We start from the raw sequence: 20,821 nt of genomic DNA on the forward strand, positions 1-20,821 counted from the left end.
GTCACAAGAGACTAGGGTCCTGCGGGATTTGACATCTTTCCGCAGGGCCTGCAAGACCGAGCTGTTCCACCAGGCCTTTGGCCAAGGCACAGCCTGACCCCCTCCTTTGGTAATTCTTCACAGAACTCTAGTCCAATGGTTGCCATCAATTTGATTTGAACTGATTTTATAATGAATTGATTTTAGAATGCTGTATTATTTTACTGTTGTTAGCCGCTCTGAGCCTGGCTTTGGCTGGGGAGGGCGGGATATAAATATTATTATTATTATTATTATTATTGGCATGATAATGTAGGAGAAGCTGTATTTTAAAGCTCTTGATCCATGTGGTGGGCTCTGCACACAGAGAAATTTCACATCCCAGTTATATGCTCATATTTGCAGACACTGCATGCAAAAGGGGTACATTTGTTAAATTTTGTTGAATACTTTTTGGAGTGTCCATGGATGGAACTGTTCTTTGTTGATTTAACTTGTCAGAATTAGTCCTGACCAGCTTTGGAAATTAACCAGGCACCAAGTGCATTTTGCACATGGCTATCAGCCACTTGTGACCAATTAAAGATGCCTGGGCACCAGGATGGTACCTGATGTCTCCACTATCTGGAGGTTCATGCCTTGGGATCCTTGGATTTTGCCGGTTTCCACAGACCAACACATTTTTGGAATTCTATCCATGATATTTTATCTGTACAATCAGAATGAATTTCAGGAACCAAAAGGTTGAATGGAAAGATACAACTTTTGAGCCTTCTGGCTCCAAAATGGCAACTAGACATTACATTTTGGTGAAAGTAACCCTGGTTTAAGGAGCCATTTGGCACCTAGCTCATATATTTGAGTTTCTAACACTGGTCCTGACTAGGGCTGGGCAATGTTAGGTTTTCAACATTGCAATGTATCATCAGCCAGACATCGTGTTTGGGGTGAAACTGCTTTAGCTCTCATTGCGGGAGCTGAGGCACTTTCACCCAAACGTCTGGTGGGCTGGGGCTAATGCAGTTGACTCCAGCCTGCAGCTCACCTCCTGAGCCAGCCCTGATGTCCCTGTCTCAGGGCTCCTTTCTGAGGTTGCCTTGGCTTGTGCAGGGTTAGCAGGCTACTCTGCACCTTTCTCCCTGAAGTTGGACCAGGCTACATTAGCCAACAGCAGAGGGTCTTAGGAGCAGCGGCAGTTTCGCCAGTGATATATTGTTGAGTGAAGCTTTCATTGTGGTCTGTTCCTCATATTGATCCTGGGCGATAAGTTGCTACATCACCCAGGCCTAGTCCTGACCCTGAAATGGTTTGACGAGAATGTCATTAGGCTTCTCAGATGTTGGGGCATAGAACATTCCAAGGAGGTAGATAGAACATGCATAGCAGTCAAGTGTGTAGACCTTGGAAGACAGGAGAACAGAATGAGTTTGTTTCTCCCCCCCATCCTTCACTCCCCCTTTCACTTGAGGCTTATATTTGTTTCTTAACCCAAGAGATGTCTCGAAAACTGGACACTGCTATTTTTGAGAGAGTTTGAGATTGCATGTCATAATGGAAATAGACCTTGCTACACACTGACAATATTTACAAAAAGGCAAACATTCAAATGGTGCATTTTTTTTTAAACAGTGAAAGCAAGTTGACTACATTGGTGCAGAAGCTTCATGACTTTTTGGCTCACTCATCAGAAGAATCTGAGGATGCAAAGTCTCCTCCAAGATTAACTATAGGTAAAACAGCATTACTATTTAAAACCTGTTCAGATCTGTGCTCCTTGTATGTTCATTCTGTCATGCCATTCAGCAAAACTATTTAGTTCTGAAATATAATTCTTGATGACTCTGAGAGGTGAGTTGTACCTTCTTTGATGTATTGTTTAGGCACCTGTAACTTAGGGAGTAACCTTGTGCAGAGTAAGTTTGTATAAGTTAATCTGCACCAGATCCAACCCCCTGCTGTGCCTAAGCGTGGTGGATGGAAAACAAGCCTTTAGAATTGTGTTATAGGCTGGGTTACATGACGTAGCTGAACAGGCTTCAGATCCAGCCTAAGCACCTCCTTTCTGGTATCGCTACACTCCTGGAACACCTTTTGGGGCCTTACACTAAGCTGGACTGAGCCAGGATGAGCAAATTATGCTGGTGTGTTTTTCTTGAGCTGGAGTTGAAGACTTAATGCTGGCTTAGCCAGGAATCAGCTGCATCCTAAACTGCTCATTCTGCCTGATCTTGCCACCAATATGACTAAATCATTCACTTTATTAATAAATATGTTAATAAATATGTCAGATATGTTTACCTTAGTCTGTGTTCAGTGTTTCCATAGTTCTTTATATTAGTTCTGCTTACACAGCTCTAAGTAGTATATGGTATTACCTTTCTTCCCATGCCAACCTTAGTTCTCATGTATTACGTTGAATATTGCTAGGAGTTTTGTGGCTAATTCAGAAACTGTTGCAAAATAACATAGAAATAACTGCTACATTATCAGATCTGGGGAATTCAAATGATTAATGCTAATTACTGTAAAATAACCCCCCTACTAAGATATGAGTGAGTAGGGATCCTTTCATACATGGGCAAGGTTTGTGTGACAAGGTCTGCTCAAGTATGAAAACAAAACTGAACATGTTACATGAAGAAAAACCAATCATTTCAAGTAGATGAAAGTGTTGTGCTGGACACAGGATTGCAGCCTTCCAGCTTTCTTTTTATTCTGTCTTCATTCTTTCAGTTTTCAGGTTACTTGATGTGCAGTATCTCTTTAGATTACTAGTGTCTAGTAGTTTGCACTTGGGATTTGAGAGGCTAGATTTTATAGGTACAGGTATAGGCCCACCACTTTCATGACGGCACAAAGTCAGGAACCCCTGGAACCACCCTCCTGCAGGTGGAGGACTGCTTACTGGAGTCTGGGAAAGTCACAGGAGGGTCTTGAGATTGTCTTAGGACCTAGTAAGTGAGGAGGTGCCTTGCTGGAAGCTGGTAAGGAAGGTGCCACCATGCTTACTGGGCTTTGGGAAGACAGTGCCAGGACACTGGGATTCTGCCAAGCTTTGGGAAGGAGACATGAGGGCTCCAGCACAATACAGAGCCCTTGCACTGCATTCCCAAAGCTGGGTAAATGAGGAACATATAAAGCTACTTTCAGAGTAGCCTTATATGTTCTAGCAATGAGAAAGTTATGCTGAACCTTTTTGACTCAAAACTCTGTTGCCTGTCAAGGGTATTTTTAAAATGTAAATAATCGGAGAACTTTATAACTTTAATTTTTGATAATTTGCAGTTCTGAAAAATTGAATGATTTATCTTATTCTTGTGTTTGTTTTTTGATTTACATTATAAATTGCCCTTGGCAGTAAACAATAACAGTCTGACTGATTTACATTTTTATGCAAATATTGGTGCTAAAAATGATGACCATCTGTTTTTGCATTGGAGAATCACTCTTTTCCACAAATTGCAGATATGGATTAATTTTTGTCTAAGCAAAAAATGTGGTTGCCATGGAAATGTGGAGGGTGGGGACAGTGTTAGAAATTGAGATATGAAAGCCAGAAGCTAAATGGCACCTTAAACCTAGATTATGGCCGCAAGAATGAAATGTCTAGGCATACTTTTTTATAACAAGAATGCAAAGCTAAAAATGAATGAACTGCAGCTAAAATATTGTGTTCATTTTTCAAATGGTCTAGTCTTTCACTTGCCCACCCCCCTAATATTCTCCTCTCTAGTCTTCAGACAGTAGCTGGAAGAGGGGAGGCAGAAAAAGGTCTTCCTTCCACTCTTCAGGTTTAATCTGAAATCTTAGGCGCAATACTGTACCCAGAGCTCAGAAACAGCTCGCACTAACGAAATTCCCTGTTGCAAAATGCACCTAGAACAAGGGGAGTTTCAAACACTGGGTGGGGGGAGCATGTACTGTTGTGTACCTTTGGGAAGAAGTACCCCTTTGTTCATTAGTAGCTGACACTCCTCTCTCTTTCTCCCTTGTCCCCCACTTTTTCCAGAGGGAAATGGGGAATCAGCCTGCATTGTTGGTTGTCACTTTCTAAAGGTACTCTGTGACAATCTGATTTTATTTTCTGAAGAAAATCCTTGGTTTTTAGTGTTTCTTTCTGATTTGATCTAGTACTAAATAAATACAACCCAGCCAGGATCTGTTTGAGTTGTTTGTGGAAGATAGTACAGCACTTTGCCTACAGTGTAGTTATATGCATTGTTGCTGTTTTGTGTATTTTGAATCATTACTATCCATCTTTAAGCGAGAACATATTCCATCCGTTTCTTACAGATAAATTTGCTATGACGGAAAATATTCCAACTCCAGTTCCAACTCCAATGGAAAACTGCAGGGAAGAAGTAAGAACAATTTAGTAGCTTAGTTTATAATAATGAAAAACAGTTGTGGAAAGTGGTGATTGATTTCATATGAGCTCAGATTGCTTAGGTTACTTTCTCCATGGTGTGTAAGAGTGAATTTGTAGAGTATCTATTTAGAAATAATTTTGTTTATAATTTTGAAAATTCCCAGGATGTATAGTGCAGCTTTAATAAGCCAGTGATAACAATGAGCCACAACAATAATAACTTGGTTTTATTTTTTGGTATTTTGAAAACTTGAGGAATTATCTTATAATCAGCATATAAATTCAGTATTTTTTCAGTTCTTTCATTTTTATGAGATCCAGCTATTGGTTTCTGTTTTTTTGTTTCAGAGGCAATTTTCTTCTTACAAATAATTTTAATAAATTGTTTGTGCCCATTAAGCATCTCAACTGTGACTTTTAATTTTGTGGAGGATGATAATTTTACTGATTTTAGGATTACTTAACCTAGAAAGATTGTATGTTCTGGCCTGTGGTTCATAATATTCATGCAAACTATATTGTTCATATGGACAGTGCTTTCCTGTATGAGATTTACAGATGTGCAAACCTTCCTGCCCTTGCTATACTTTATTAATGTGGCTGAAAGCAGTTGGTAAGATCATCAAGATTTGAAGTCTAGTGTTTACTTTTATACAATTATTTAATTCCATTGCATTTTATAGTTTATATCTAAAGCACAAGCCCAGTTAGTTACATTTACATATATAAAAGTAGGGTAGAGTTGTCCTTAAACTTCATAGTAAGTTATGTATAAATTGATGTGTATGCATAGGGATGTTTAATTGTATATGGCTTGCGATTTTGTGTTTCCTCTCCCTTTCATATTCAGGGTAGCAGCTCTTCTGAAAAGTCCAAATCGTTATGTTCACCGCGTTCCAAAAGGTTAGTTTGATATTCTGTTTACCAGTTTGAATTGCTTGCTACAGTGAGTCTGAAGGAACAACTCATTGTCTGTTAGAATCCATGGTGGATTAAGAAATAATACATGTTACTATATTACATAGTTTTCTGTTTTTATACTGTAACCTGTATAACCCTGTGATCCTTGGAAGAAGGGTGGTATATAACCCCTCCTTATTTATTTATTTTTAAAAACTTTAATACAAAACATAAAAAGTGAGTTTTTTATATAAAAAATGAAGAAAGAGAAAGAAGTGTTGTATATTGCTAAAACAAATGTTAACAGTTAACAAACACAATTTTAAACCTACTGTATTTTGTATAAATGAGTTCCAAATTTCATTATACATATCCATGCAAAGTCTACGTCAATAAGCAATCTGCTCATAGGTGGCAACAGTAGTCAGCTTCAATCCATTGAATAAGTGGAGCCATACATTTATCGCTCCAGTGCAGCAATATCAGTCTTTTGGCCATAGTAAGGGCACAGAGAATCCAATTATGTTGTCCAGTTGTCAAATTCCATATAGTAGGTATGTAGTTCAAAAGAACATTATCATCTGAAAATTTTAGCTTTTTTTGCACAGACATATTTATATAATTCACTGCTTTTTTCCAAAAAATAGTAAGTATGTTTTGGAAAAATGTGTGTTTTAAAGAAGCATTATTTCCAACATACTGCTGTCTCAAGACAGTCATTTTCTATACAAACGTAGTGGAGACCAATAAATTCTAAATATTATTTTCTGTTGTGTAAGTAATGATTTAAGGTTCATTGACACCCTTGCTATAGAAGTTAAAACACTCCTATTGTCAAGTCAATATAGGAGCCTCCAATTCTTTATTCCATTCATTTCTTAACATCTCCATATGAAATTGATTTATTTGTAACAAATATCTTTAAAACGATATTTTTAAAATCTTTAAAGGATTTAACCAGTTTTTTTAGTATCTCAGGTGTCTCAAAAGCTGAAAATGCTGCTGGTCCAAACAATAGTTAAAAAATGTTGTAGTTGTAAATATTGCCATTGGATTACATCCGATAGCTGATATTTATCTCATAACACAATGTAAAAATTCATTGTCATATTTCAGTTGATCCAAAGTCAATACATCCATGTCCATCCAATTTTCCTTATCACCATATTTTTCTTAATTTTTGATGGCTTTCTCTGTAAAGTCAATTTACCGTGGGAAAAGGGGTCAAGTTGTTTTTATTAGGCATCACATTCCATAACTTTCTTATAATGTTTTATTAATTTTCATCAAAACAAATACATATCATACCACATTACAACTTTAACAAATATACTCATTTTTAGACTTCCTTCAGCCTCTCTGACAATCGTCCGAATTAAACTTTTTGATTACACATTTCCTAAATTTGCTATTGCCTTTTAGCACACCCTTCCACACCTGTTTTTCTTTCTTACAATATTTCTTAGATTTTTACAGAGCTTCTTAAAATGCCACTAACGTTATTGCATTATCACTTATACATTCCCAATATTCCACTAGCTTTCCCCAGTCCTCGATAAACTTTTGATCTCGCAGATATCTGATCTTCCCTGTCAACTTACCAAGTTCTGCATAGTCCATCAGCTTCGTTCTCCACTCCTCCAATGTTGGTACTTGTTCCTGTTTCCATTTCTGGGCCAGTAATATTCTTGCCGCTGTTACTGCATATTGGAAAAGTTTACAATCCTTTCTATTTATTTCATTTCCTATAATTCCTAGAAGAAAGGCCTCTGGTTTCTTAACAAATGTATATTTCAACATTTTCTTCAATTCATTATATATCAATTCCCAGAAGCTCTTCACTTTCTTACATTCCCACCACATATGGTAAAAAGTGCCATCCTTTTCTTTACATTTCCAGCATTTCTTACATGTTTTATACATTTTTGCAAGTTTTACTGGTGTAATATACCATCTATACATCATTTTCATGACATTTTCCTTTAACACAGTACATGCGGTAAATTTAATATTTTCATTCCATAACTTAGTCCAGTCATTAAATTGTATGTTATATCCAAAATCTCTGGCCCATTGTATCATAACAGATTTATCTTCTTTATCCTTTGTATGCCATTCCAGCAATATCTTATACATTTTAGATAATATTTTATATTCATTATTTATTATTTCTGTTTGAAATTTTGAATCTTTCTCTTCAAATCCATGTTCCTTAAAATCCTTTTTAAACATTTCATTTATTTGGAAATAATGCAACCAATCATATACATACTCTTTTACATCTTCATAGGGTTTCATTTTCCATTTCCCCCCCTCCTTAACAATCAAATTTCCATATGTAATCCAATTCCTTCTCATATTGAATTTTTTAACACTCATAACCTCTAATGGAGACAACCAGTGCGGAGTTCTTGGTTCAAGTAGGTTTTTATACCTATCCCATATTTCTATCAACGATCTTCGGAAAATGTGGTTCTCAAAACCTTTGTGGATTTTCTTCTTTTCAGACCATAAATATGCGTGCCACCCAAATCTATTGTCAAATCCTTCTAGATCTAACAACTCTGTATTATCTAATTTTACCCAATCCTTTAACCAACAGAGACATGAAGCTTCATAATATAATTTCAGGTCTGGCAGGGCGAAGCCTCCCACATTCCATAACTTTCTAACAGACATACAGTCGTACCTTGGTTCTTGAATGCCTTGGTACTTGTACGTTTTGGCTCCCAAACGCTGCAAACCCTGAAGTAAGTTTTCAGGTTTCTTAACGTTTTTCAGAAGCCAAATGTTTGACGTGGCTTCCACTTGAGTGCAGGAAGCTCCTGCAGCCAATCGGTATCCATGCCTTGGTTTTCAAATGGTTTTGGGAGTCAAACGTACTGCCGGAACAGATTAAGTTCGAGAACCAAGATACCACTCTAATTATTTCCAGAGATACCAGAGTTCTAATGTATTTTGATCCACATACTGTTTATCCAAACAAAAGTGCTATATGTGTATATTCCAAAGTTGTCCAAATTGGAAAAATACAGTGGTACTTTAGGTTAAGTACTTAATTCGTTCCGGAGGTCTGTACTTAACCTGAAATTGTTCTTAACCTGAAGACCACTTTAGCTAATGGGGCCTCCCGCTGCTGCTGTGCCGCCGGAGCATGATTTCTGTTCTCAACCTGAAGCAAAGTTCTTAACCTGAAGCACTATTTCTCGGTTAGCACAGTCTGTAACCTGAAACATATGTAACCTGAAGCGTATGTAACCTGAGGTACCACTGTAACGCCAATTGTTGGCTTTCATCATTTAATACTTTACAATACATATGCATGATAATATAGCTCCAGATTCAGAATCCTGAACCCTTTCTCCTTAATTTGTAATTGCATTTTCTGTAAAGATATTTTCAGAATCGAAGACTCTCTCCCTATAAATATTTTTATTTTCTGAAAATACTTTCCAGATAGATGAACTAGGATTCCTCTTAGAATATAAATTAATCTGGGAATAGTGCTCATTTTGAGAGCAGTCACCTTCCCCAAAGGAGTAAAGTTTAATGATTCCCATCTATCAATATCTGAAGAAACCTCTCTTTATATTTTATTTAAATTGCATATTACTAATTGAGTTATAAGGGACGCGGGTGGCACTGTGGTCTAAATCACAGAGCCTAAGGCTTGCCGATCAGAAGTTTGGCGGTTCGAATCCCCATGACAGGGTATGCTCCGGTTGCTCGGTCCTTGCTCCTGCCCACCTAGCAGTTCAAAAGCACGTCAAAGTGCAAGTAGATAAATAGGTACTTCTCTGGTGGGAGGGTAAACGGTGTTTCTGTGCATTGCTCTGGTTCACCAGAAGCAGCTTAGTTATGCTAACCACATGATCCGGAAGCCGTACGCCGGCTCCCTCGGCCAGTAAAGCAAGATGAGTGCTGCAACCCCAGAGTCGTCCACGACTGGACTTAACCGTCAGGGGTCCCTTTACTGTTACCTTTAATTGAGTTATATCTTTTGGTATAGGCATACCTAAATATTTAATAGATTCACTACAAATACGGAATTAATACTCCAGGTCAGGCATAGGCAAACTCGGCCCTCCAGATGTTTTGTGACAACTCCCATCATCCCTATTTAACAGGACCAGTGGTCAGGGATGATGGGAATTGTAGTCTCAAAACATCTGGAGGGCCAAGTTTGCCTATGCCTATTCCACGTGGTATATAAATTGAATGAATGAACGAACTAATAAATGAAGGTATAGATAGCGGTATTTCTTGTTTTCTTTTTCTAATCATGTAATTCAGTCAGCCTTTAAGCTTTCAAAAATGGGTCAAATATGACTTTCTTAGTTATAAGCCACATGATTGTTTGATTGTTGATTGTTGTTAGCCGCCCTGAGCCCGGCTTCGGCTGGGGAGGGTGGGATATAAATAAAATTTATTATTATTATTATTATTATTATTATTATTATTATTATTATTATACTAATAAAAATAGTAATGGGTAATTAATACAGCATTATGTAAATTTGGCATTATATTTTCAGTGTTTGTAATCTGCACATCTTACAGCTCAGTTTCATTGGCCATTATATTGCCTATCTATATAATACTATTCACTAGATTCTGTTATCTAAAAGAATGTTTTGATAAATAGTGGAGATAATTTGGCTTCACATGTACTGTTTGTAGTGTAAATATATGTGTCTGCTGCTCATGCAGGAAACCTACAGTTGTAACAAAGTATGTTGGCTCAGATGATGAACAGACCTTAGATGAAACTACAAATCAAGATGTTTCAAATGAAAACTCCGAAAATGAAGTTGATATGAAAAGCTTGCCTAAAGGTAACTTATTCCATAAATTATGAAATATTCTAACAGCATACCGTGTATATTAAAATTTAGCTAGGATACTGCCTGTACATGCTACCCAGAAGCTTTAAAACTTGTAATTTCAGTGAAACTGGGATAAAACTGGAAATTATTTTTGTTCCTTTTGTCAAGAACTCATTCCTGGGAATTTTCATAAAGCTTCAGAGCAACAAAATATTGAATCCCTCATTATGTAAAACATGTTTTCCCTCTCTGCTTTACTTTGTTACTTCAAGTTAGGGGTGGCTAGTGTGTAGCCATCAGACATTGTTGGATTCCAGCTTCTGTCAGCCCCAGGTAGCATGGCCCATAATCAGGGATGGTGAGAATATGAATCCTGGAGCCCAGCAACATCTGTAGGATGTTTTTCTGTGATAACTGTGTTGGAAGTGGGGCAAATAACTATTTGCAAAATCCTAGCCTAACGGTTCCCAATTGGTGGTTCATGCCACATACGCATCAACTGTCCGGGACAGCCTGCTTTTTTGACGGGGGGTGGCATCTTGCGTGGGTCATGTGATACCATGATTTCCAAAAGTAGGGGGTTGGCTTTTGAAAAAGAAGGGGAGGGGTCTGCTATATTTAGCTAATTGGGAACCACCATTATTGGACTAGGAATGGATGTTGCAATATTGCTGAGTGCTGCTGCTTAAAAAAGCAGCCTCATGTTTATTTCTCATGTCTCATAGGATGTGGTGGATTCTCCTTCATTGGAGGTTTCTAAGCAGAGGTTGGATGGTTATCTGTCGGTGATGCTTTAGTTGAGATTCCTGCACTGGAGGGAATTCAGCTAGATAACCCACAGGGTCCCTTAACTTGACAATTCTATGATTCACAGGGAATCTATTCCATTGTTGAACAGATCTTACTATCAGAAAGTTCTCCCCAGGATGTTTACTCAGAATCTCCTTTCTTATAACTTGAAGCTGTTGGGCTTGAGTCCTACCCCCCCCGCCCCCCCCAGGGCAGGAGAGGTCTCCCATTCTTTCTACCGTTTATCTCACTTTTTTGAATGTTTTGCAATCTGCTGTAGGAAGGCAAATAGGTCACTCTTGCTTCACTCTTATACATTTTTAGCCATATATCAATCTGCCTTCCGTGCTCCAGGTAATTGTATATACTTGTGAGGAGATAATCTTTTACATATATTGCTTCTCCTCTCTTTTTGTTTAGTTTGGGGGTAGTCAACTTTTTTATTCCCAGCGCCCACTAATGCATCTTTCTTGATGGTAAAATTTCCTTACCGCCCACCAGTGCTCTAGGGAAGAAGGATTCAGCTTGTGCCGTAGAACCCCCTACCACCCCCTAGAATCCTGAAATGCCCACTTGTGGGCGGTAAGGACCAGGTTGACAACCCCTGGTTTAGTCTGTTCCTTTTGAATTTGTTATACCCCTCAGTTTCTACATTCCAGTCATGAGTCTCATCCCACCAAGTTTCAGTAATGCCTATTAGGTCATATTTGACATCCTGCATAAAGAGCTCAAATTTTTCTTGCCTGTTTCCCATACTCTGTGCATTGGTATAGAGATAACTTAAACCATGAGTTAATTCCTCCACCTGCTTCCTTCTTGTAGTTTTCTACCCTTTAGCAGGTTTCTGTAGCACTGCCTCAGTTTCCTATGCATCAATGAAGCTATTATCCCTCCCCAGTACCATTTGTTCCCTAGTCATCTCTAATATTGTCCCCCTCCCTTCAGGATTTAATTTAAAGTTCTGTTAGTCAGGTTTTTGAGACTGTCAGCCAACACATTTCCAACTACTTTGAGGTGCAACTCCTCTCTTGCCAGAAGTCCTTCTTCAAGGAAATGGAGAACATGGTCTTAAGATGCCTATGCCTAAGCTTTCCTGATGACACCACGAGCACAGTCAGTGGTCTACCTCAGTATTTTCCTCTCCCTGGGCCATGACCTTCAACAGGAAGAAATGATAAAAAAAACACCTGTGCCCCAAGGCCCTTCAATTTCCCAGCCAGAGTCCTTTGCTATACATTGAAAGCTGTGACTGACAGAATTGTTTGTACTTGCATGAATCATAAGGAAGGGGCTGTGGTCAGTGGACTTTATAAGACCTGGCAACTTTGTGAATCTTTGCACCTGAAAAACAGCACACCTCCCAGGACATCTTGTTGCTTTCTGTCTCTATCCTCAGTAGAGAGTCATGTATCACCACCATTAACATCCTCTGGTAAAACACATGCCATTCTGTTCTGATTTTCCCCATTGTCTCGAGTGGCAGCCGGTGAAACAGCCTAGAAAGGTCATAGTCCATGCTTTGTATTACTGAATGTATTTTGAGAGAGGGAAGACCACTTGTAGTTGCTGTGATTGGTTTCTGCAGTGCACGTATGACAAATAGTTGCAACCTTAATTTCAAATGGTCTAATATAATGACAGTTATTAATGTTCCTGGCCATTTCATGGGAGTGAGGGTAAGGGGAACATGACAATTTAGTCTACTTTCAGCATAAGATATGGAGTGAAAAGAAGGAAGACTAATAGAAGCATCGCCACCTGTTTAAAAGAGTAGGGATAGACGGCTAGTGGCCTGAGGCTTAATATAACCCATAACTATTTTTTCCTGGTCCTCTGATGGTCTTGCCAGAACTATGATAAAGTTCTGTGTGATAGATATGGAACATGAATGAATGCAATTTCTCTTTTAGGCTTTGTATATAGTATGTTAATCTCCATATTTGTATGCCCAGCAGTATGAGCCACATGTACTGTATAACTTTGATGCCTTTTGTGTTAGATGAGTTGGTCATCCTTTCAGTAAGAGTATCGGAAAACCCTGCTAGACTTTTATATTACAATTCTGCATTTAATAATTTGGTGTAATTTTTAAATTGTCATCTTAGGTACAATTGTTGTACAGCCAGAGCCAGTACGTAATGAAGACAAAGATGACTTTAAAGGACCTGAATTTAGGAACAGAAATACTGCTAGAACGAAACCTGAAGCTCAAAAGAAGCGTGGAGGTAAATGCACTTGAATTAAGTTCAATGATGCATTTAAATCATTCTATTATCATTATTAAAAAGTCTGAATTACCTCTGCACTCTTGATGCTTGTGAGCTTTCTAGAGACACTGAATTGACCACTGTAGTAAACTTGATAATGAGATGGGACCCTTGGTCTGACCTAGTGCAGCAATTCTTGTGTTCCTAGGCATCAATGAATTCTAGAAGAGTTTCACCATAAGTGCAAGGACAGCTGTGCCATTAAAGGAATTTGGGAGCAAGGAGTAAGGCTGAGTTGTTCATGGGAAGAAAGATCAAGGGACCATTGATAGCCCCACCAGGTTTGGGGGCTCTTGCATTAGCTCAGCATTACATTAGTAATTTATTTCATAATTGGTAAATTATTATAGTGAGAGAAGAACATAGTGTGGGACACATTTAGATGAGGAGTTCTTTGCATAATTTGCCTCCTGTAATGTGCAACTTTATTTTTGAATGCCAAAACTGATGATTGCAACGTAGTGGGTTATTTTAAAGCTGCAATCAATACTTAAAAGATTTTTCAGTATCTTTAAGACTAATATAGTAATATGTTAATTGCAGCAATCAGAAAAGAGGAGCCCCTTTTGTGAATTACAGAAAATCCTAATATCAGTCGGATGATTAGGGAGATAGTGAAGCAGAAAGAAGATAAATGGGAGGTGGGATGAAGGGTATGTTATTGTGTGTCAGATGGAAAGGAGTCAGCTTAGCAGGTTACAGCAATTGTTCAGAGGCAATATTTTTCTTTAGGTGTTTTTGTTTAGTTTTTAAAAATAATTTTAATACAACATTTCCCCCTCTGTTTTCTTCTTTAGTCTTTCCTCATTTGAAATGTGAATAATGTTAAAAGCTTTCATAAATTTGTGCTCTTGGGTGAATTAAATATTATTTTTATGCTCACAACGTGCACTACAATTCTGCACCCTGTTGAACAATCAAAATCCCAATGCAGTTGTTAAATCTCTAGAAAAACTGAATGCAGGATTGCAATCTGTGAAGTCAATCTTTTAAAGATTTTTTACTGATTATTTAGGTTGCGCCATTCCATAAGAAGCTAATTTAATATTTATGTGTGAATCCAATGCTTCAGGGGGAAGAAAATAATTTTTAACTGGTTACAACAGTTTTCTTTAGCCTTTTAAAGATACCTCTGCAATTGGTGATATTGCAGAAGTAGTGACACTCAAGAGTCCTTCTAACAATGACATGCAAGCTGTTATGTTGGAAAAAGGAGGTTTTTGTAGAAGAAAAATTGATATGGTCCTTCTGACTTTTTTTGTAGAGGAAGGGCTACATGGTATTGTGAGCTGTACAGCTTGTGGTCAGCAGGTGAATCATTTTCAAAAGGATTCAATCTATAGACACCCCACATTAAAAGTACTTATATGTAAGGTATGTAAATGTTGGATGTGTGTGTATACCCTCTTATGTGTATATAGAATTCAATTTTTTCATTCAGGCTTAGAACAAAACCTACCCACAAGAGACAGGGTTCATTGAGGCAGATGACAGGTGGTTCCATTCCCACAGTGTATGTAGATAGATACATCCGTTTACTTTCTCTCACATAAGGGAACGACAGTCTTTTATTTCAGTGATAAGTTTTAAGTTACTGCACTTGGTGACACTGGGTCCAAGGAGGGCAGCTTATGTATCTTTCCCATTCAAAATATTGGTATCCTAGCCTTCACTGAGGCAGATTTCTCTGGGGAAGATGCATTGGTTTGTATGATGAGGATGAACTGCAATGAGCCTTGGATATGTGCGCCTGCCCCTCCCACTTCACTGCAAGGAGGCATTCAGAAGCTTACATTTTGCTTAATCTCAGTCTGCTATGTTATATGGTTTGACAAACTTTGTAAATATTTTGTAAAAGCCAGTTTCATCACCTATGGTTTCATTCAAATTACTCGTAACAGTAACCATAGTTTAGGATCCAGATGACCTAGCAAGGTTTTTGCTTAACCAGAAGTGAGCGGTTCTGAATTCCCCCTTCTGGTTATGTCAGGGGCTTGCTATGGCTCATTCTTGTCATGCTAAACTATGTTTTACCGTGACATCTGGACACAATCTGGATGCATTAGTGAAAGAAAAAAGGAATGCATCTCTGTGCATAGGACATATATATGTCTCATTTCTTGCTTCCACCAGATACTTGTGATATGCAGGTCCTGTTTCTGTGTCCCACTCTCCAATCCATTGTCACATTGTTCTATTGTGGATTTCATTTTTAGTCACTTTAGATATTTTTAAAATCAGAAGGCAGGGTATAAATGAAGTGTTAGATATTTTGATAGCCCCGCAGAAAAGCCAGCTCTCTACTTTTCCATGTTCTATAGAACTTTAGAGAGATGGCTTAATTATGGGGGGAGGCTATTTTTGCATTCATTTAACAATAAACCATGCTTTGGCGCTCCATGGGTAAGCAGGAACAAATTTTATAATACGTTTACAGACAAATGAAAACACTAAAATCATACAATTTGTAACATACAAAGAGTTAAAATACATGTTATATAAACTAAGTATAAAAGCAAACCAAGATGCAATAAAATTAATATCTTTATAGAACTTTGCAGCAGAAAAGAGAAATTTAGCAAGTGTTTCTATTATTATTTTGTTCATGTCAGCCAGTAAATTGTCCAGATGCCATTCAAAAGTTATTCCTTGGTGTTTTAGTAGGATGAAAGTAAATCTATTTTGCACCTCTCTACAAAAAGGACTTGTATTAATTGTTTACATTGCTCCTTCCCTGTAGTGGTGGAGCTCTTTGTAAAACCCAGCCATCCAGTTGAGGAGAAGGAGAGCAATTAAATGTAGCCCTAGGGGAAAAAATCAGCCAATATTTCAGAACATTCAGGCTTGGTCCTTCAAAAAGGCAAATGACAGAATAACCCCCCCCCCCCCAGTACAGTTACATGGAATACAGTAACCAGTATCCTTAATCTGCACATCAAGAATAAGTTTTGCCTGGCAGTGCCTTGGGTATGAAGAAGTTTCTTTCTATTGTGCGAAGTTTATTCACTTTAACAGCAGTATGAGGTCAATAATAATGTTTAGTGTATATTATTACATAGTCTGCAAAATTGTTAAGGTTTCTGAAAGAAGAAATTTATTTTCTTCATAGACTTGCTTCAAATATTATATGAGTGATGACATCAGCCGTGATGCAGATGGAATTGATGAACAGTGTAGGTAGGTGTATAAAGATTCCTCAATATCCTAAAATTTTATAGAGTGAACAGGGGCATATTTGAGCCTACATTGATCAGTATTAGTGAGTACATTTCTTGAAGTGCTTGTCAGTGTTTATAGTCCGGATATAAAGAACCATGCAGCTTGTTATTTGCACTGCAAGTGATTTCTTCAACAGCACTATGCCCTCATAACTCATGGCAAGCTGTTTTGAAACTGAATGAAATATCAGAGTAGTTATACTGGGGCTTCTTTGTTGAAAGAAAAATGTCAAAAGCCCAAGTCTCAAGTGCTCTTTTGGCTTCTGACCTAAATTATGAATGTTACGTTAAAGTAACATCGTATATAGCATTGTATAAAGTTGATTAAAACATTTCTGTGGTTATGATATAACATTTTGTATATAATTTTTTTCTTGCTAGTACAAGTATATTCCAGCCAATTGGTTAAGTCAGCTTTTCCCAACCAAGTGCCTCCCCTCTGTGTGTTTTGGACTAGAACTCCCATCAGCCCCAGCCAGTGATTGTGCCGTCTTGGGTGAATGGGAGTTATAATCTAAGGCAACTGGATGGCACCTAGGCTGTGGGGGATAGCTGAATTCTAAAGTGCAGAAAGAAATGGAAAGTTAGTATGGAGTAAAAAATTATATTCAAGTTCTCCATGCTTTGAGCCCCTTTTGGATGAAAGATTCCTGCACTGCAGGGGGTTGGACTGGATGATCCTCGTGGTCTCTTCCAACTCTGATTCTATGATTTATGATTTTTCTTATTTAACTTGCATGCTGTCTTGCCACTGTGCATGTACAACACAGGTGCAATAAAATTGGGGGGGGGGGGAGGATGCGGATTTAGCGGTGCAGGACATTATGTGTGTTGAGGCAAATGTGTCACTAGCTCTGCCTGAAAGCAGTATTTGTGAAAATAGCACTAAATTTCTCTTGTTTTGTCTGGATACTTGTATCTTTCTGATACCAGCATAGCTATTTGCACTTCTGAGAAATATTTTTGATGATCAGTAACTGACTTTAGATACTTATGTAACAGAGTTTACCTAATTTATGCCAACATATTTAAAAAAATATATATTCAAACTTTATTAATTTCAGATGGTGTGCTGAAGGTGGAAACTTAATTTGCTGTGACTTTTGCCATAACGCCTTCTGCAAAAAATGTATATTACGAAACTTAGGACGAAAAGAACTATCAACCATACTGGATGAAAACAGTCAATGGCATTGCTATATCTGCCAACCAGAACCTTTGCTGGACTTGGTTACTGCCTGTGATAGTGTGTTTGAAAATTTAGAACAATTATTACAGCAAAATAAAAAGAGAATCAGAGTTGACAATGACAAAGGTAAAATATATGATAATACACTTAAATATTCTACGAAGAAAAATAGTTCAAGTTGTAATGGAGAAGAAAAGAAACAAAACCATCCACATTCTGGTGCTCTCACCTATTCCTACAAAGCACTGATGGTGCCAAAAGTCCTGCTTAAAAAAACTAAAAAACTAGTTGAAACGACAACAAATATGAATGCTAGTTTTGTTAATTTTTTGAAGCAGGCAATTGAAAATTCTGAAATAAACCCGACGGTGCAATTACGTCAGCTGAAGGCTTTTAAATCTGTGTTGAGTGACATAAAAAAGGCTCATATGGCATTGGACGAAGATCTGAATTTTGAGATTCGGTCTCTAGATTCTAAAACCAAGCAAAAAAACACCAAGGATAGTGAAACTGCAATTAATTTGGATACCGGTGAAGATAAGAAAACGGAAGGGAAAGAAATAAAAGAGCATAAAGTTGGATTAGAAGTCAGTGAACATACAGATCCAAATGTACCAATAATTGATCAACCAGGAAACAAAAAACCCAACTGCAAAGATAAAAAAGCTGTGAAAATTGATCTTCAGTATGAACCCAATAGAGCTGAGGCAACAGATATGGATATTGTATCAATTCCCTCATCAGTTCCTGAAGATATTTTTGAATCTTGTATGGAAGCACAAAAAGCTGCCGGTGAACAGGGCAGTGGAAGTAGAGCAACAGAGCAAGGGGCAGTAAATGCAGATATAAGATCTAAAGACAGCAGGAAAGGAATGAAATTGATACCAACAACAAAAGTAACAAAAACATTGGTTGTGAAACTGACTCCAGTTTCCCTCTCTAGTTCTTCTGTAAAAGCTGAAGATCCAGATGGAAAGCCAGAAAAGGGAGATGAGCTCGAAGACGGGAAAGAAAATCATGGCACTGAATGTCCACCTGAAAGTAAAATTACTCCTTTGGTAGAAGATCATGATCTCAGAAGGTCTCCACGTGTTAAAACTACACCTCTGAGACGCCCAACAGACATAAACACCTTACTATGTAATTCAGAAGAGGACAGCAATGATGCATACAGTGAAAAACAAAGGAGAAAATCCACACCATCTAAAAGGAAAAAAGATAAGCCAGAGTCTCCTGTTACTACAGTTCACAGTCCTCAGTCTAACACATTTTCTGAGACAAACAAACCAGACACAATGGACCAAAGCTCTGATTCTGATGAGGTGCCTGCAGTCCTGCAAGCAGCAACCACAAGCAGCCACAGTACTTCAGATACTGACAGCAACAGTGAAACACCCAAGGATGTGTTAAATGCTTTAAAGAGGCGGCCAGTGAAGATGGACAATGGAAAGCGTAAAAGAAAAAGTTCCAGTTCTGGATCAGATTCCGATGCTAAAGAGGAAAAAGCAAAGCAGGATTTGATTGCAGCTGCGAAAAAACAACGCCAAAACTGTTCAGATTCTTCCAATAATGATTCTGAGTTGGAGAGAGAGAATTTTAGTAAAACAGAGTCTGCAAGAAAAGCTGCAAAAAAAGAACCAAAGAAAGATAATGATTCTTCAGAAGAGGAACAAATTGAAGAAGGAAAAAGAAATTCCAAGCAGAAGGGTGAAGTGTGCAATGAAGTTGATGATGTTGAAGTCTCTGCTCCAGGAAAAGAAAAGCTAGACAATTCTTTGGAAGATGCACCTTGTAAAGAGCTAGGTTTTAAGGGGAGACGAACAAGGGATTTCAAAGGGAGAGCCTCCAAAGGTAAACAGAATATGTCTCCAGAAAAAGAGAGTAGCATTTCAGGCAAGATAAGCGAACCACTGGCAAAGGAAGGACGTGATGTTTCTTCTGATGATATAGGACTGTCACTAAAGCCGGAACAAACTGGTGAATCATCAGATGATGCTAGAAATAAACCTAAAAAAGGCACAGAAGGAAAGGAAAGTGCAAATCGGAGAAAAAATTCTACAAGGGGACAAGGTGATTCCTCGTCTGAAATGGAGAAGTTTTCTCCTGAAAAAGAGAGTTGTTCTTCTGGAAGTAAAGGCAAGAAACAAAGTACTCCTGAAAATAAAAAGAACTCAAGAGAAAGGGTTTCTAAGAAGTTGCAGGGTAATGCTTCAGACACTGCAAAGTCTCCCAAAAATGAACAGGTCTGTGATACTTCAGAAGATAATTTAAATGTAAAAAGAAACAATGCTAAAGAAAAGAAAAAAGTAAGCCCCAAGAGAAGAAATTCCAAACAAGTTAGAGGTGACTTGCTTTCCTCTTCTGAGGAAGACTTGTATGAGGAGAAAAAGGAAAAAAAAAGAGGTGCAGTCACTAAGGGAAATTCCAAGAGTAATCGTAAAGAGAGAGGGAATATTAATGTTAAAAAGGCAAAGAATGAAACCCTCAATTCCTCTACCACATCACCATCATCATCCAATGAAGCTGAAAACGAGGACCTGAATTCAGCAGGCGAGGCAAGCAGTGATGAACAGAAAATTAAGCCCGTGACAGAAAGTTTATTGGCACCAGCAACAATTGGATTTTGTCAGTCTTCAGGTGTGCAAAAGTTTTAAATCTATTTTTTTTTGTTATTAATACAAAAAAGTGTTTGCAGCCTTTTAGCATAATTTAGAAATTCTAGCACTTCTCTGATAAAACAAAACAAGTTCCTTAAAGTTTGAATGTAGTTGGAAATCCTTACTAGTATGGTGTGTGTATGGGTTTTGCAGTTTAAGATGTGAATTTCCATTTTTTTAGTTGATACTTAATCATGTATCAAAACCCCATTTTGGTTTTTTAATGATGTTCAAAAAATGCTGAAATGTTGATGATTTCTATAGCACTAAAATTGATTTCTATAGCACTCTCCTGTTTCCTATAGTGCCCAAGTCCTGGGGAGCTGACAAACAGGACATGCATAAGAGCCCTCTCCTGCTGTTCCCCAGAAACTGATATCCATTGGTAGCCTTCTCCTCCATGAATTTGTCTAATTCTCTCCCGTGGTCTTCTAAGGTAGAGATATCCAGACATCTTGTGGAGGTGAATTCCAAAGGTTAATTATGTGCAATGTAAAGAAGTACTTGACCTATGGAGTTGTGAATTTGTGTTACTGCTAAAGTCACCTAGAATTGCATCCCTAGGTTCATGGTGTAACAATAATAATTCAACATGCACTTCCATTATAACTTCAGTTGTGAAATTCA

At 37.9% G+C, this 20,821-nt stretch overlaps 1 protein-coding gene across 9 annotated transcripts in view; it reads left to right on the top strand.

The window, feature by feature from the left end:
* ATRX (ATRX chromatin remodeler) overlaps nucleotides 1–20,821 on the top strand; it is a 93,131-nt gene that overhangs the window by 14,401 nt on the left and 57,909 nt on the right. For 2 of the 9 annotated variants that reach the window (XM_083721992.1, XM_083721993.1), the window contains exons 2-9: nucleotides 1,609–1,709; nucleotides 4,273–4,340; nucleotides 5,199–5,251; nucleotides 9,959–10,083; nucleotides 12,969–13,088; nucleotides 14,395–14,504; nucleotides 16,240–16,307; nucleotides 17,413–20,174. In XM_083721992.1, coding sequence (XP_083578118.1) covers nucleotides 1,609–1,709; nucleotides 4,273–4,340; nucleotides 5,199–5,251; nucleotides 9,959–10,083; nucleotides 12,969–13,088; nucleotides 14,395–14,504; nucleotides 16,240–16,307; nucleotides 17,413–20,174 — 3,407 coding nt within the window. The remainder of the gene's footprint in view (nucleotides 1–1,608; nucleotides 1,710–4,272; nucleotides 4,341–5,198; nucleotides 5,252–9,958; nucleotides 10,084–12,968; nucleotides 13,089–14,394; nucleotides 14,505–16,239; nucleotides 16,308–17,412; nucleotides 20,175–20,821) is intronic. The other 7 variants (XM_083721994.1, XM_083721995.1, XM_083721997.1 and 4 more) reach the window with 4 other exon arrangements.

The sequence above is a fragment of the Podarcis gaigeae genome (assembly GCF_964106915.1).
Source record: "Podarcis gaigeae genome assembly, chromosome: Z".
In the NCBI taxonomy this organism is placed as follows: Eukaryota; Metazoa; Chordata; class Lepidosauria; order Squamata; family Lacertidae; genus Podarcis; species Podarcis gaigeae.